The sequence below is a fragment of the Thamnophis elegans genome, chromosome 4 (genome assembly GCF_009769535.1).
Source record: "Thamnophis elegans isolate rThaEle1 chromosome 4, rThaEle1.pri, whole genome shotgun sequence".
NCBI lineage: Eukaryota > Metazoa > Chordata > Lepidosauria > Squamata > Colubridae > Thamnophis > Thamnophis elegans.
In genome coordinates this window covers 15184050-15200175 of record NC_045544.1, presented here as the reverse complement: position 1 = coordinate 15200175, position 16126 = coordinate 15184050, and the positions used below count along the sequence as shown (strand labels likewise).

Genomic DNA, 16126 nt, shown 5'->3' with positions numbered 1-16126 from the left:
ATAGCCTTGAAGAAATCAATGCAAGGGTACAAAGAAGAATTTATGCATTTGTCTACAGACAAGGAATGGGTTATGGGATGAAGAAATATTTGTTTATAACTTTATAGAGGCTAAAGAGCCTAAATTTGTTCACACTTATTGTGATAAAGGTTGGAAGTCGCGCGCGCGCGTGTGTGTGTGTGTTAGTCTCACTTTTTTCTTGCACTTTTTATTCTTTCCTCCACTTCTCTTTAAGTTTAGTTTGTATTAGTTTCTACTGTTATAGTTAAAATGGTAACAAAAAATATTTTTAAAAAACAATTAAAAGTTCCAAGTGCTCTCAATGCTTTAAAATATTAGCTTCTCGTTCACTGCAAACATCATCTCTTTCACTAAAACAAGAACGAATCACCTTTTGAAGAAACCTACCTTGCCCTTTTGATTTACAGGTTCAATAGTTAAGCCGTCAGGTCCAATATCCACGATGCTCCCCATCTGAAACCCATCAGCTGGGTGTGGAGCCCATACAGGCTTCCCGTCCTCCATCTTGAGGAACTATTTCCTACAAAGAAAAGAAATGTTTGTAACTGAAAAACAATATGTAAGGTTAGCTTGGTAGACACAATGAAAATATCTCAAGGGGCAAAATGGAAAGCTAAATGTTTTGAGGAGCATCCATTGCTTCTTTTCCACTGAAGTTTAAATCCCAATTTCTTCCCAACCTCATAACTGATGAGCAATTATATTAACGAATGCAACTATTTCTACCTGGAAAGAAATGCAGTGCCCTAAAATGAGAAATAAGGCAACACCCAATGGAATGAATGGTGGCTTTTACAGAAACATTACTCAGCAGAGGACAGTACCAACACCATATATGCTAAGAAAGATGAAAATATAAAACAACGTATCTAACCAAACCTGGTAGAGGGGATTCTAAAATGTATTAAAAGGAGTTGAATAAAGCAAGATGCACTCATTTTAAACTACCACCACCCACACAGAAACACCACAGTCCACATTCAATAAAGCACCGACATATTATTGAGCTGAAATTCATCAGCAATCTTCCATTAATGGATAATGAATTGCAGGTCCAAGGAGGAAGCCAAGATTCCTTTATGCTGAGATAAAACTAAATTAGAAACTTGTGCTAGAGGAGGATTCTCTCCCCCCACCCCGCCCTCACAAAAGAGTAATGTTGTACATAATGCAGCCCCAAAGGGCGCCCGGAAATTAATAGATATACAGTAGAATGCCCAATTACAATTAAATTCAGGTTAACGTAAAAACATAAAATGCATATGCATATACATACATACATACATACAGCTGATAAAGGAGGAGAGCCTGTGGCTTAGTGGCTAACACAACTGCCTAATATGTAATACAGCACAGGTTCAAATCCCAGTAAGGGTATGGCTAGCTGATGAGCGCTAAAAAGCTTGAAATAGATCTATACTAGTCTCCCTTTATTTATTTATCAGCACAAATGCAACATATGTATACATACACACACACACAAATAATAAAATAATATAATATAATAATTAATATATTATCTTAATATATTATATATTAATATATTATCTTCACCCAAGTGCCTATAAAAGAAGCCTTGACAGCCATCCAGAAGAAACACAATCCCCCTAAACACATCTTGGACCTGACCAACCACTGCCTAACCAACACATACTTCATCCATAATGGACAAAGATACAAACAGATAGAAGGAGCACCCATGGGGTCACCCCTCTCACCCATCATCGCAAACTTACACGTGGAACATTTTGAAACTAACGCCTTAGATAAATCTGAACACAAACCCAAACTCTGGCTTAGATATGTTGATGACACATATGATGATTTGGCCACACGGGAAAGAAAAACTGGACAACTTCCTCACACATCTCAACAGCCTTCACCCCAAAATACAATTCACCATGGAAATAGAAGCAAACAACCAACTTCCCTTTCTGGACGTCCTAATCTACAAAAAACCCAATGGCTCCCTAGGACACACCATCTACCGGGGGGAAAAAAAAACACCAACCGCTACTTAAACGCACAATCCCATCACCACCCTGCACAGATTAACTCTGTAGCCAAGACCCTCATCTCCAGAACCAAACGCCTAGCCAACAAAGACCACCTGAAAACTAAATTACATACTCTCACAAATGTTTAATCTCCAGTGGATTCCAAAGAAAAACAATTACCAACCTAATCCAAAGGGAGATCCCCCAAAAAACCAAGATACAGAACAGGACAAGGGCATCGCCCTCCTCCCTTACATCAAAGGCACAGATAAAATCAGCAAAATTCTCCACAAACACAATATCAACACAGCCTTCAACACTGACCAAAAAATAGCCAACATCTTAAGAAACTCCAAAGACAAAATCCAGCTAGAAAACCTATGAAATACCATGCAAAATCTGCCCTGCAACATACATAGGACAAATGAACAGGAGAATAAATGTACGCATCGCAGAACACAAGAACGCAGTAATAAAAAAAGAAAAAAACTTCCTACCTTTTCCAGCACCTTAAAGCTACAGGACATGAAATTAATTTTGAAGGAATCAGGTTAATTTCCAAAACAGAACACTTCAGCAAGAGAATAATTATGGAAGTTATCGAAACAGAGAAACACCTCCAACAACATGAATAAACTTGACAATACCTCCCGCCTACCAGACATCTGGAAACCAATTCTAGTCAACAAACGAGCCCCACCCACCACCCAGGTCATTACAACACGAAACAACAATGGACACACAGCCAGCACCAATCAGCACCAATCTACCAATCATGATACAACCACGCAACCATTCATTCCACTTACTGAAACAAAGCCAGCACTCCACACACACACACACCAAGTTTTATAGAATATATATTACATATCAGGCAGTTGTATTAGCCACTAAGCCACAGGCTCTCCTCCTTTATCAGCTAAGTTAGGGAAATAGGTGATGAGAGCTAAATAGCTTGAAATAGATCTATACTAGTCTCCCTTAATTTATTTATCAGCACAAATGCAACACAAATGTAACAAAGGCAACAAAAAAATGGTTTTCTGCCTGGATGGCTCCTAGGGTGATCCAAAATACAGAAAAGGGAAGCAGTATGCTCCCTCCCATATTTGGGCATACCAGGGGTTGTGACACAATATATATATATAAAACCACAAACTCCAAGAAGGACCAATCAATAAACCATTGCCAAAGTGACATCACAACCCAAAGGCCCTCCGGAAGGGCTTCATTTTGAGCTGCTTCCCAGAAGAAATTGAAGTGGGAGACAACCTTATTTCTCCTGGGAGGCCATTCCAATGCACCTCTGAGACATAGGTTCCCTCACCATCCTAAAGTGGGGGAACCACTCAGCTATCTCAGCTGGACTGAATTGGTCCAATTGATTCTGATGGAGAAGCGTGTCCTCCAGATTGCTTGGCATCAAGCTATAAAAGGGCTTTATAACAGCAGTGGCCCCCAACCTTTTGGAAACCAGGGACCGGTTCTATGAAGAGACATTTTCCCACGGACCTGAGGAAGCGTGGTTTTGTGTGCTGCCTGCATCCTGCGGATGGGGTTTTAGCAATAGCAATAGCAGTTAGACCTATATACCGCTTCATAGGGCTTTCAGCCCTCTCTAAGCGGTTTACAGAGTCAGCATATTGCCCCCACAGTCTGGGTCCTCATTTCACCCACCTCGGAAGGATGGAAGGCTGAGTCAACCTTGAGCCAGTGAGATTTGAACCACTGAACTGCAAATAGCAGTCAGCTGAAGTGGCCTGCAGTACTGCATTCTAACCACTGCGCCACCTCGGCTCATAACCTCAACGGAGAGACATTTACTTGTTGTTTTTTTTAACAGAAGAGAATATTTGTAGCCCAGAGTTGAACTGTGAAGTTCTTGGTGTTCCCTGAGCTTGGTTATTTTCAAATCCACTAATCTGGGAGATCCTTGTCACTTCTAGTTTTGGACAGTCGTCCCCCCCCCAAAAAAGAACCCCAATATATAAAGGCCAAATTAAAAAAAGTTTAGAGAATTCAGATTCCCAATCACACATATTTCTTTCAGCACAAGTGAAGGAAAGCACTTCAAATCTAATGCGAGGGCTTCCCATACACAGACCTATTATTTATTTATCATATTTCCAACCCACTCACTTTTGATAAAATTAGCCTGAAGTGATTAATTGGTTAGAATAAAAAAAATGAAGCAAGGGCATAAACCTAGTGTTTTATTTAAACATTATTCTAGAAATGTTAAATTATGCATTGCATTATATTCTGTCGTACATAATAGACTGCCCCAAATCTTTTTATTGGGTTTAAGTAGAAGGGGGAAATTGGTAAAATTGGGATTCTGCTCAAGAGTTGTTGGAAATCCGTACCTGCCTTTAAGCGTTTATTCTTTTTATTTAGCTAAAGTAAAAGAAGGGAAAAGAAACATAATCAGAACTGCTTGGCCCCAGCCTAATCTTCAGTCACAGAGCTTCAGCAAAAATCAATTCCACATAAACCTATCTTAGACATTTTATTTCAGCCATTTGATCACAGCCCATAAAACAAGTCCAAGTAGGCTAAAGCCTACCCTGGATTGAGGCTCACTTACCAGGCTGCGGCCCGTTTAGAAACGGACCACAGTAGTGGCAGGCAAGGGTGCACGCACATGCACAGCGGGTGAGTGCAGGCACACAGGCAGCTCCATTTGCGCAAGCGGCGGACACATTGGCCCGCCACCAATGTAGGAACCATCCTCTCTCCCCCTCCCACCAGTCTGCAAAGCTGGAAAGTTGGGGACCACTGGGCTAAAGGGAATTCAGCCTGTGGGTGTACAAAGTGAATCCTTATCAATTAACCAGTGCTAAACCAGGCTATATCATAGGTATTTGACACATCAAAAAAAACGTTCTTGCAAAAATCGTTTCATTATTTCTCAAAAGACAAAAAATGTATAGAGAAAAAAAGAGAAGGGAAACAGGCAGAGCCATGTGTACAAGAAAATGGCTCCCTGTGGAATATGTACAAAATAACCGGATTTATTACTGTCAACTAGGCAACTACTGCTGTCTCCATTTCACCATTATATGGAGCTCAATGAAGCACTAAGGTTTATGCTAGTCTTCCATTCTCTTAATAGCACCTTTCCCCCCCAGTCTAATCCTCTGGTTCAGTGAATTCTCAACCACTGTATCTATGGAACCTTTTGCTTTAAAGCTCTTTCGAGCTGTTTAAGTTTTAGAGTTATGATAAGTACAACTACAGCTGCAAATGATAGATGGTTCTGTAAAACAAACAAGAGACAGTACTGTAAAAATCAAAATGAAATTCCACACTCCTTTGCGTGTTTTTCTGAACCCCGGCGACTTCCTCCCCCCCCCGCAATAATTGATGAATATCTCAATCCATTCTGTCATCACGTTTAAGTTAAAAGGTTGTCTTTTGTTTTTCTGGCAAGCTCTGATTCTTTCTGAGTTGAATGGATCCCAAACGGAGTTTTATTGTTGGTGAACTTTACTAAAAAAAAAAAAAAACAGCAACAGTTGTAGGAAAGTCTCAAGAACAAAATGCTGATACAGATTTTGGACACTGCACAGCTGAGTTAGTCTTGCCAATTTAACAAAGTCTGCCTGAGAGTAACAGGCCAATCGCTGTACTGATCTAATGCTATACATGCTATCATTCTATTTAATTCACATTTTCTAAACTGAATAAAATATCTCAGGTCACTCTCTCTTTACCTAGTGGTTTGTTGGTAAGTGTCAAGGCTGCTTCACTTGATAATCAAGAAAGAAACCACTCAACTCCATTTTGCAGAATTTTACTGATTATAAGTAAATAGAAGCTAAGCAAAGCTGGATCTGAGCAACAGCGCGCGAAGCATTTGATATCAATATATGCCCCATTCCCCTCCCCTTGGTAACCCCAGTCCATAGTCCAATCCAATTATCTCCACAGCTGTCAGGTGGGGGACATCTTCATCAGGTTGGTATGCCTGACAGTTGGCCTTGGAGAGAAACTCCCCTCCTTGCCACATGCGCAATAGATGGTGAGAACAACTCCCAATTAACAGTCCTCCTGTACAGATTATTTCCCACTCCCAAATACCATGCCCTCCCTCCCCGTTTCAATGGCAGACGAAAAGCAAGCAGCAAAACAGAGGCTGACAGTAAGATAGATATGATATGCCTCATTGAAAAGACATATAGCTAAAGTAGCCTTGGTTTGTAACAAACTAATGACCATATTTATATATGAAGAAAGGAGGCCAGACATATCCAATTTCAAAACCCGAAAACCAGAAGCTGAAACAGGAAAGAATCCAGTCTCCCATTATCCAATTCCTGATTTTCTCATTATATGCAAACCAGAAATTATGAACTAAATTGCAAGCTAGCCAAGAACTGCTATTGGTTTGTTAAACCAATTAAGAGTTTGTTCTCATATGATCATAAACACAAATCTGCTAAAATGAAACTTTAGTGTACTCATTTTCCATGGCTAAGAAACCCCCCCACACACACACACACAAAAACCTCCCAGCTTTTCAAAATATTTCAGAAACATTTAGATGGAGATGATAAATTTCCATAAAAACTCACATAATCATACAAGATTCCGTTCATTTTATTTTTGCAAGTATTCTAATTTTAATGTAATTAATGGATGCAGCCACCACCCAAAGAAGCACTGCTTCTTTTTGTGAGCTACGGTCTTACTTTTTTTTTTGTTCCTTATATATCTGGAGAAATGAAGAATTATAGCCATTTTAAATAGCAAATTAACATAATGAGTTCCTCCAGTGCAGGAAATGACTCTTCTTTTCAAAAGACCAGAGACAAGCAACTCCTTTCTCTTGCGTGTAAGCAGACACTCGCAGAGCTGAAAGTCAAGCCGAGACTTCCTTGATGAATGGGGAAAATTAGATGATCCAAGTGGTTCCCACAAACCTGTGCCTATCAGCCTTTGGGTCTCTGTCGCAAGGATGGGAAAGCGAATATGATCTCATAACTTCCCGAGGAAAGACATCCTGTCAACCAGCAAGGGAATTCTCCTAGAAAGCCAAAATCCCTCCTTGGGAGTCAGAGCATCAGCTAAAATGCAAGACATTCACTATCCTGACGGGCCTGAGAAAGATGACGAGAATCTTGGAGAAGCATTGCCAGTCAGGGAAGACAACCCTAAATTGGATGTATTTATTTGTTACATTTTTGTTATCCTACCTTTCTACTTTATAAGTAACTCATGGTGGCAAACATACAAAATACTCTTTCCTCCTCCTCTTTCCCCCCCCCCCCAACAATCCTGTGAGATGCGTTGGCTTGAGTTTCCATCACTCATATTAGATATTGAACCTCCCCCCCCCACAATTGGATCAGTGGTGGGTTGCTTCCGGTTTTACTAATGGTTTGCATCTCACACAGTTTGTGCGCGGGCCAGACACACACTGCGCACGCATGCACAGTTCAATTTAAATTGTTCTTCATGCATGCCCAGAACAATTTACAGTGAACTGCGAACACACAGTCACTAGAAAATAACATGGCGGCAACATCGGTGGCGGCGAGGGAACCAGTTCGTGGAAAGCCTGGATCACTGCCGGGTCTGCAACCCAAGCCAAAATACCGCTACCAGTTTGGCTGAACCGGCCGAACCGGGAGCAACCCACCTCTGCATTGGATGCTATTTTTCACTTTTTACCAGCATGGATAAGAGTTCTGCTATCTAAAGCTTTTCACTGCAGACATACATTTGACCTAGACTAGCCCTGTTTCCAGTGGTGGGATTCAAAATTTTTACTACTGGTTCAGTGGGTATGGAATTGTGAGTGTGGCAGGGCTTTGTGGGTGTGGTACGGAAGGATACTGTAAAATCCCTATTCCCTCCCCACCCCACTAACCTGCTTTCCATCTCCGTTCTCCTGTTCAGGGCAACGAGAGAAGATCAGGTGGGAGGCGGTGGGGGCGTGGCCAGCCTATTTGCAGGTTCTTCAAACTACTCAAAATTTCTGCTATTGGTTCTCCAGAACCTGTCAGAACTGGCTGAATACCACCTCTGCCTGTTTCTGCACTGACACTACAGTGAAATGCTATTGTGAACCACTGAAGTTAAGAAAAAAAAAAGAGGTAGGGATCTAACCTTCTGTACATAAGTATGATTTAAGTCTTGGAGATCCAGTGTATGCAATTAATACTAGGAATAAGGTTATCGTAGTAAGGGGCAAAATGATTGCACTAGTAAATAATTATGTCAACAGGTCAGGGTTGCCTTCTACGGTCTCTGAAGAACACATCCAAATATATATCAATTCAGAATGGCAGGGAAGGAGGAGGGGGGAGAGAAAGAGAGAGAAATTAGAAACTAATCCCTGAAGCACTGACATTTATATAGTCTCTGATTGCTGCATAGTCCAATAGGCAAATCTTGTGTTGAAATTGGCTTTTATCTTGACTGCAAAGTGTTTATGCCCTGAAAGTCAACAGCCAATTTCAGAATAAGGCGTTGAGCTTCTGAGGAGCTTTCACTTACAAACACACCTGACTTAAGCATGACATTTAGTTCTATGTATATCGGGGTTCAACCTGGAGACTGGGAAGCAGCCTATTCCCCAAACCGAGACAGAACAGATGATGAAACGCAATCAGAGTTTACACTTGTTTGCTGGATCAGATAAGCTTATTAAATTGACTAATTACAGAAAACGGCTTTTGAAATGTATCTTCTACTCTGTTATCATGGAAAACAAGGCATAGTCTATAGAAAATCCGATTATTTAATGGATGTAAATAGCCCAATAGAATTTTAAAGAATTAATGAACTTACACGGTAACTAAAGAAAGATAAAATCAGGGTTGGTATTCACTTACTTTCCCAACCAATTTGCATATGCTTGCTTTGCTCGCACGTGCCCCATCCACGCATACCTCGACCTTCGGTGGATACCTTTGATCAAACACGTGGCTTGCATACTTGCACGTGGTTTGAAAATGTGCCTAAATAGGATGGCATAGAGCACAGACCCACCCACAATTTCCATTACTGGTTTGGGCAAACTGGTCCGAACCAGCTGAATACTGTAATGAATCGAGGGATGGACAAGACGTGAGGCGTCTGAGGTAAGTTAGAACAGCATTTATTCAAACAGAGAGCAAAACTATATACAAGCAAGAATTCAGCACCTCGCCCTGCTTGACAGCTATTTATACGGAGTTGTCAAGCAGGGTGACCAATGAGAGTGCTCCTGGCCTCCTTTAGCCAATCAGGCGCGGCTTGGCTGTTGCCGGCTGTCAGCCGTGAGTGTCCGAGGACTTAGCAAATACCACCTCTGGACAAAATGAAAACATATAAACAGCAGTGTATAGTGCGCAACAGAAGCCAATATGATGTGGTTATATCAAATGTATCATGGAATAAAGAATGCTGGGAAGAGTATCCAAGATTGATGGGCAGGCACATGGCAAGCACATGGCAATCAACAAATGTGAAAGGGGTTAGATGGAAAAGCAAAAACAAGTATTTACTTGGTTGAAGAGCAAATCCAGTGACTTCTAATGGCCATAGCTATGTTTAAGAATCTTGCAACTTTCTCAGATGTATAAGTATGATGCCATAGCAGCAGCTGATATATCACAGCTGATTGTAATAAATTGGAAAGCTTACTATTAAGTGGTTCAATGAGATCAAGGCTGTAGGTGTGATATAGGGCAGTCTAATAATGCATGTGCTTCTTGAATGCTCCCTTGGCATTCCTATAGCAAGTTCTATTTGTCAGCTATTGAAGGAAAATCATAAAAATGAAGGAAACGTTGTGATATGTCAAAAATAATGTATTCAGGAATCCAAAATGCATTCTATGCAACTCCATGGATTTATCTTCAAATTACAAGAATCAGCATTTCTATTCAACTTTGATTAATCCAGAATGTCTTGATCTTATATTGGTTCATCTCCTTTATGATTTTTTTTTCAAAAATGAAGTTTGAACACTCTTTCCATACTACTTTATAAAATTCATGATACTTTTTTTTAAAAAGGGGGATAACATGTAATAATTAATGTCTATATGCAGGATGAATTGGCCCAGTCCAGAATACATTATGCATAGAACAACAAAGATTTAAATAGAAACTGTTCTTAGTTATTTATCATCAACCCTCCTTCACCAAATAAACAAAAATATGTTGCTTGTTTGTTTGTTTATCCATCCATTTAATTTATATAATTTATATAATTTAATTTATATAATTGCCCATCACATCTACATCATTCTAGGCAATCCACAACAATTAAAACACCAAAACCAATAAGAAAACTATTTTAAAAAACCCACATTAAAATGTTACAATTATTACATGCCATCAAGTCTTAGCATATTAAAACCATTAAAACCACTACAATTGACAGCAAAGATCAAAGTTTTATTCCAAAACTATTAAATACAGAAATGTCTGCTTAGAAATATCCATCTGATGTTATCTATTGCCAAACCATAAAAATGATTCAATCCTTTCTTCTTAAAAGTGAATGTTGCATAAACCAATGTATTAAACAGAGATGCTTGCTTTAGTGTACAAAAAAGACTACTTATAGACACAAGCTCTTGCAATTTTAGTATTTCAGAAAGAACTATCGAACCAGTTCTCTGCCAGTCTGGCCACTGAAAGTTTGGAAGCTGAAGTCCCAATGCATTTCAAAGGATCTGGATTGGAAAATGTGGGAATGCACAATATGAAATTTAAATTTAGTTTCTGCTAACGTGGAAGCCTTTACTATGTTCCAAAAAGTTCATTCTGGTCATGTAACATAAAACAAATCCTTTCAAACAACATCTGCATTCAGTCAGACTTGGCAGCTGGCCACAACTCTTTTTTTTAATGTCAAAGTCTACATATCTGATATACGCTGCATCTTCTTATAAATATTTTTGAAAACCCATCTTTATTCTGGGCTCCAGGCATTGTGAACCACAACAGCTGCAAGGCTGCTACTGAAGTCAAAAAGTCTTCTATTATTCAAAACACTAACGATAGTTTCTTTATTTTGCAAAACAAAGACAGAGAAAAGGTCACAGCCTTGTGAATAATCATAGTTTAATAAAATACTGAAAAGTACACTGGCCCTTGGGGGGGCAGGGAATTAACTTTCACCAGCCTCTTGTTTATTTTTGACATTCTTAGAGAACAATATTCAATGGAGTCAACCACTATAACCAAAGGGATGGTGCACTAAGCTTTGTACTGTCAGATGTTTAAGAAGCTTGCACCAAACAACACCCTGAAATTAAAATGCATAATCTCTTAACCAGACCTACAGTTAAAAGGGTCAACTGCCTGAAAAAATAGAGTTTATTTACTCAAGAAGCTTCCTTTTCTCATGAGCACGACAGACTGTTTGTTTTCAGAAACAACACATTTAAGTGGGTGAGTCAACCAGTATTGAAATTACACCATGCTTTTCTTAAACCTGATCTAACTATGTTTAGCATTTGTATAAATGACCTCTCATAAGGGCAACTTAACCGCTGGTCACATCTGTCAATAGTGAAGAGCTGGTCCATAACTTAAGTTATAGTGGAATCATTTACTATTTCTCGTTTTTGGCAATGTTGCAATGTCTAATCCTGACTGGCATCCAGATGTGTAGAAATTACAAAACCTCAGTAGTTGGGAATTCTGGGATTTGTAATCCCAACAAGTTGAAACATACCAGGTTAGGAAGAATGCTATAGGACACAAGGCACCATTTTAAGCCTGCATTGTGATTAGCTCTTACTTTTGTTTTGTTTTCATAAGCCTTTGAATCATTCAGAAATCTTCATGCCCCCTAGGATCAGCTACATAGAGCTAAGTAACCAATACGATCCAAAGAATTACTACTTACATGAAACCTGGAAATGAATTTCCTTTGGCCTTGTTCATTGAGAATGTTGCATCAATATCCTTTAGCAATGAAATGCATGTATAATTGCATAATTAAAACTCTTGTGTTTGCTTAATACTTTATAACCTTCAATTGGGTGAAATGGTGCATCACAGGGAAGCAATTGTTGAATCTTCTTAGCTCAACTGGGATAACTTACAGAAGTATATGTAAAATCTGGGACCCATGACACCCATGGGATTGAAATTTGGCAAAGTTGTGGCTGCTTTACCACCATCACCATACTTTCCAACTATACTTTCCAGAAACCCATAGACTGTGTGGCGCAAAGGACAATAGAAGGTGTGTATCCGCACCCTCTTTCCCACCTCCCTTTAGCCCCTATAAGAATCAGCTGATAGCAAGGTCCGATGGGTGAACAGCAATTAGCTGCTTTGGAATGGAGGCTGAAATTTGAAATCTCTTAATGGCAGTGCCTGGCAAGGGAAGAATAAGGGAACGACTTGGATACCTGCTGATAAGACTGGCAGGGGGATACAGGTGGTTGATAGGTGAGCCCTCTTCCTCCTTGGCGGGAGGGAACTCTTGGGGACACAGTAGAATGTGAAATGGGGCAGAGGTGGGTTCCTACCAGTTCACACCTATTCGGTAGAACCGGTTCATCAAATCTACCGAACTGGTTAGAAGAGGTTCCACCAGTGGACCAGGAAAGCAGGCCACACCTACAGAAGAGGTTCCAAAATTTTTTTGAAACCCACCACTGGTCCTTGGATATGATTATTCTACACTATCGTGCTCATATTTATAAAACTCAGTGCCTCTGGGAAAGGTAAGGATGACTACTGCGTTTGTGGTGCAATCAGAACATTGCGTGTGTTGAAGTTGTTTTAACGCAAACCAAAGATGCCTTTTAAAAAACAAGTTTACATCATATTCTTATGCATGCCAGTGCTGTGTGTGAGGTAATTTAAGGTGGTTCTGACAAGTGTCATCGGCATCTTCATATCCGATCACATGGGCGGCAAGCCACTCCCATCCAGTCACATGAGTGGCAAGCCACTCCCACAAAGGAGGCCACACCCACAGAGAAGGTTCAAACAATTTTTGAAACCCACCACTGAAATGGGGATACAGTTTTCCTTGAAGTCCACTGCGCCTTTAGCTCCCTCTCGCCTCAGCAAAGGGGCAGATAGTTCCAAGATTGGCCAAGGAGGAAAAGGAGGTTTCACTGGGGCTCTTGTGAGGACTGTATGACTATATTATATGGAAAGAATGGCCCAATGGGTTGCGGGTTGTCTGGCAATATTGTCTAATATTGTGTAGGAGATTGCGCCTGAGGGAGAGGTCAAACATGTCATTAGTCTCAAGTCTCTTTGTGCCCACAAGTCCAGCCTGCCTTGAATTGCACTGACTCTTATCTATCACCAATTGGCTTTGACTGTTAGTAGTTCAGATTCTTGCAGATCGCTTTAGCATGCAAAAAACCTATATATTCATTTGAACTGCCCATACTCCTGATTTCCTGCACATCACACATTATGCCTATTACTAAGCAACACAGAAAAGGAAGTTCAAGCAGAAATATTTATCCTCTTCTTGTTCTGCTAGATATTCAACCTGCATTAACTAAAAGCTCTAACTTTCTTTCATCCAGAGGATAACCAACAAAGGCATTCCTACTTTTTAGAAGCTGATGAACTACCGTATTGAGGGAAAGGAAATTGCACAAACATCTTTATTTCTAAAACTATCCACTCTGGCAATCTTTTTTTATTTTTGAAGCATCTGGTAAAGTTGCATTGCTCATGTAGCAGCTCAGCCTTGTGATGCTGTTGTTGTTTTGATAAACCTATCGAGCCGTAAATGTCAAAGGGGCCTCTCTGCCTTTTTCCTGCTTTGGATCAGACTACTCAACACAATATCTGAGAAACTGCATTTCACTCCATCTCATTGTTCAGCAAAGCTGTAAGAATCAAATCTCTTTCACCAACCTTTGACCTCCTCATTGGTTGAAGCCCTTATTTTATTGATATTTTGAATATTGTTTTATTTTTGTATGATATTTTTAAACTGCATCAGCTGTCTTGAGTAGGCACCAGAAAAGAAATGTGGGGTATAAGTTAAACAAATAAATAAATACTATAGACATGAAAGGGTTTACGTTTCAATTCACTTCTAAACTAGGCAATTAATGATCTTTCCTACCATACACTATTCAATCAAGCATTGCCATCCGAGGTACTTAAACGTGTTATTTATTTTTCACTGAATAGCATGCCTGAATGACACCAACAGTGGCAAATGAAAAACAAAATTCTGTTAATCTAAGATTTACAATTTTAACAGAAAATATTTTTTTTTAAATGTCATATAATTATTTTTCATGGCATTAGCATGTCTTTCTAAATGTTCTACGGATTTGAGTCTTCTGAAGCAATTTACTCCCCTCCCTATTTATGCTTAATTAAATGCAGTTAAAAATATTTTAAGTAAAGAAAACCCTAAAACTGATCACTCCCCTAAAATTGTGTGTGTTTGCATATTTATGAGGTAATGCGCAAACAGACTTTTATAACACCACGAGGATCCATTCCCTCCCAGAGCTTGGCACATATAATTTTGCAAATTGCTACCTTTGCCATTTTAACATCTGTAACATAGCATTAAAAAGGTTGTACTGCATCACATTCAACAAGTGGCATTTGACTTTTGTCATCACAGGCTGGCAGGCATCTTTGGATTCAGCATATTTCTCAGCTTCTCAAGAGAAAAATCTGCAAATAATGTATAAAAACAATGGAAGCACACCAAAACAACATTCCACAAAAGACAGACAGATGTAGACAGGTTGGTGTTAAAAACTCACTGTCTCTGGCTTTGAGTTAACTGAAAACATGATTGCTCTCTCTTTCTGTTTCACACACACCCAAGAGTAACCATCATAATTATGCAAATTCAGATCCACCAGTACAGATGACTGTTCAACCAAAGGGAATTTAAAGCTTTTTTTTTAAGTTCCCAATTAAAAACTTTAGCCCTTTCATTAGTCTCTGACTAACTGAAGTGTTTCTTTCATCACCACATGCCCTCATGAAACAACTCTCATCAAATTTTGAATGTGTTCATCCTCAACTTGTTAAAAGCTGAGCTAAGAAAGACATTTGTCCTCAAAACGCCAATTCCCCCTGGCACAACAGGGAGACAGAAAGGACTGGATTCAGAATGATGAATTGTGTCTTTGAGAGGTGTAAGACAAGGGCTATAAATTAGAAAAAAAGTAAAGCACTAAAATAAAATAATTAATAGAAATAAATGCTTCTACCCCTTCAAGTTTGTTTGTTTTTACTTAGACATTATTAGGAAATTAATGTGGTTCTGGTCCAGTTGCTGAGTTTCCCTGAACTGAGCTTATATGTGTAAGTTGATAAAATTTAATCTTAGGATTCACCATTGTGAGTTGAGAGATGATGTGTAGAATTAGAAATAAATGCAAGAGTTGTTTGGGTGCATGTTTTATTAACTGCTACACAAATTTTTTGACCTTTGCCCAAATCAAGAGCAGTTGGCTAATGCGTAGCCGCCCAGATTGAAACGGACTTTTCTTTTAACCAATATATTAAGGAAAATGTCACTAAGCACTGTACACATCTCATAAAGAGCCACATCAATTTATCATCATGAACCAAAGTAGTATTAGCAATCTAACAATAGTAGCAGTGCAGCATGAGGTAGATTACAATTCTGAAAAGCATGGTAGGTGTTTCCTCCCTGGTGTGACAATGGCCTTTAGAGAATTACTTACAGAAATAAAATCGCCTCATTTTGCAACCATGCAATTAAGATCTATGTTTATTAGATGGCTGGATTTTTTTCATCTGCTTTCATTTAAGAACAGTAAACTAGCACAAGTAAGCTTCCCTGACTGTTCAGTTAACAAAACAGGCACATAATGCAAATCTGTACGGAAGAACTATCTTTCGAACTTGATGCTGACTTTAGCCTCTGACATTTGTCATGCTTGTTCAAGAGATGGCTGCAGTTCAATGATGAGTTTCAAAAAAATTTCGAACCTACTCTGTGGGTGTGGTCTCCTTTGTGGGAGTGGTTTGCCGGCCATGTGACCTGGTGGGAGTGGCTTGCTAGCCATGTGTTCTCTCTCTCTCCCTCTCTCCCTCTCTCTCTCTCTCTCTCTCTCTTTCCTTCCTTTTGTCTCTCTGTCCCTTTTTCTTTTTTTCTTTCATCTCTCTCACTTT

At 39.5% G+C, this 16126-nt stretch overlaps 1 protein-coding gene across 1 annotated transcript in view; it reads right to left on the bottom strand.

Moving 5' to 3' along the window:
* The window catches only part of MYO6 (myosin VI), a 121579-nt gene that overhangs the window by 86347 nt on the left and 19106 nt on the right, over positions 1-16126 (bottom strand). Inside the window, exon 2 of the mRNA XM_032216291.1 lies at positions 409-541. Within this exon, the coding sequence (XP_032072182.1) occupies positions 409-525 (117 nt within the window). The 5' untranslated portion in view covers positions 526-541. The remainder of the gene's footprint in view (positions 1-408; positions 542-16126) is intronic.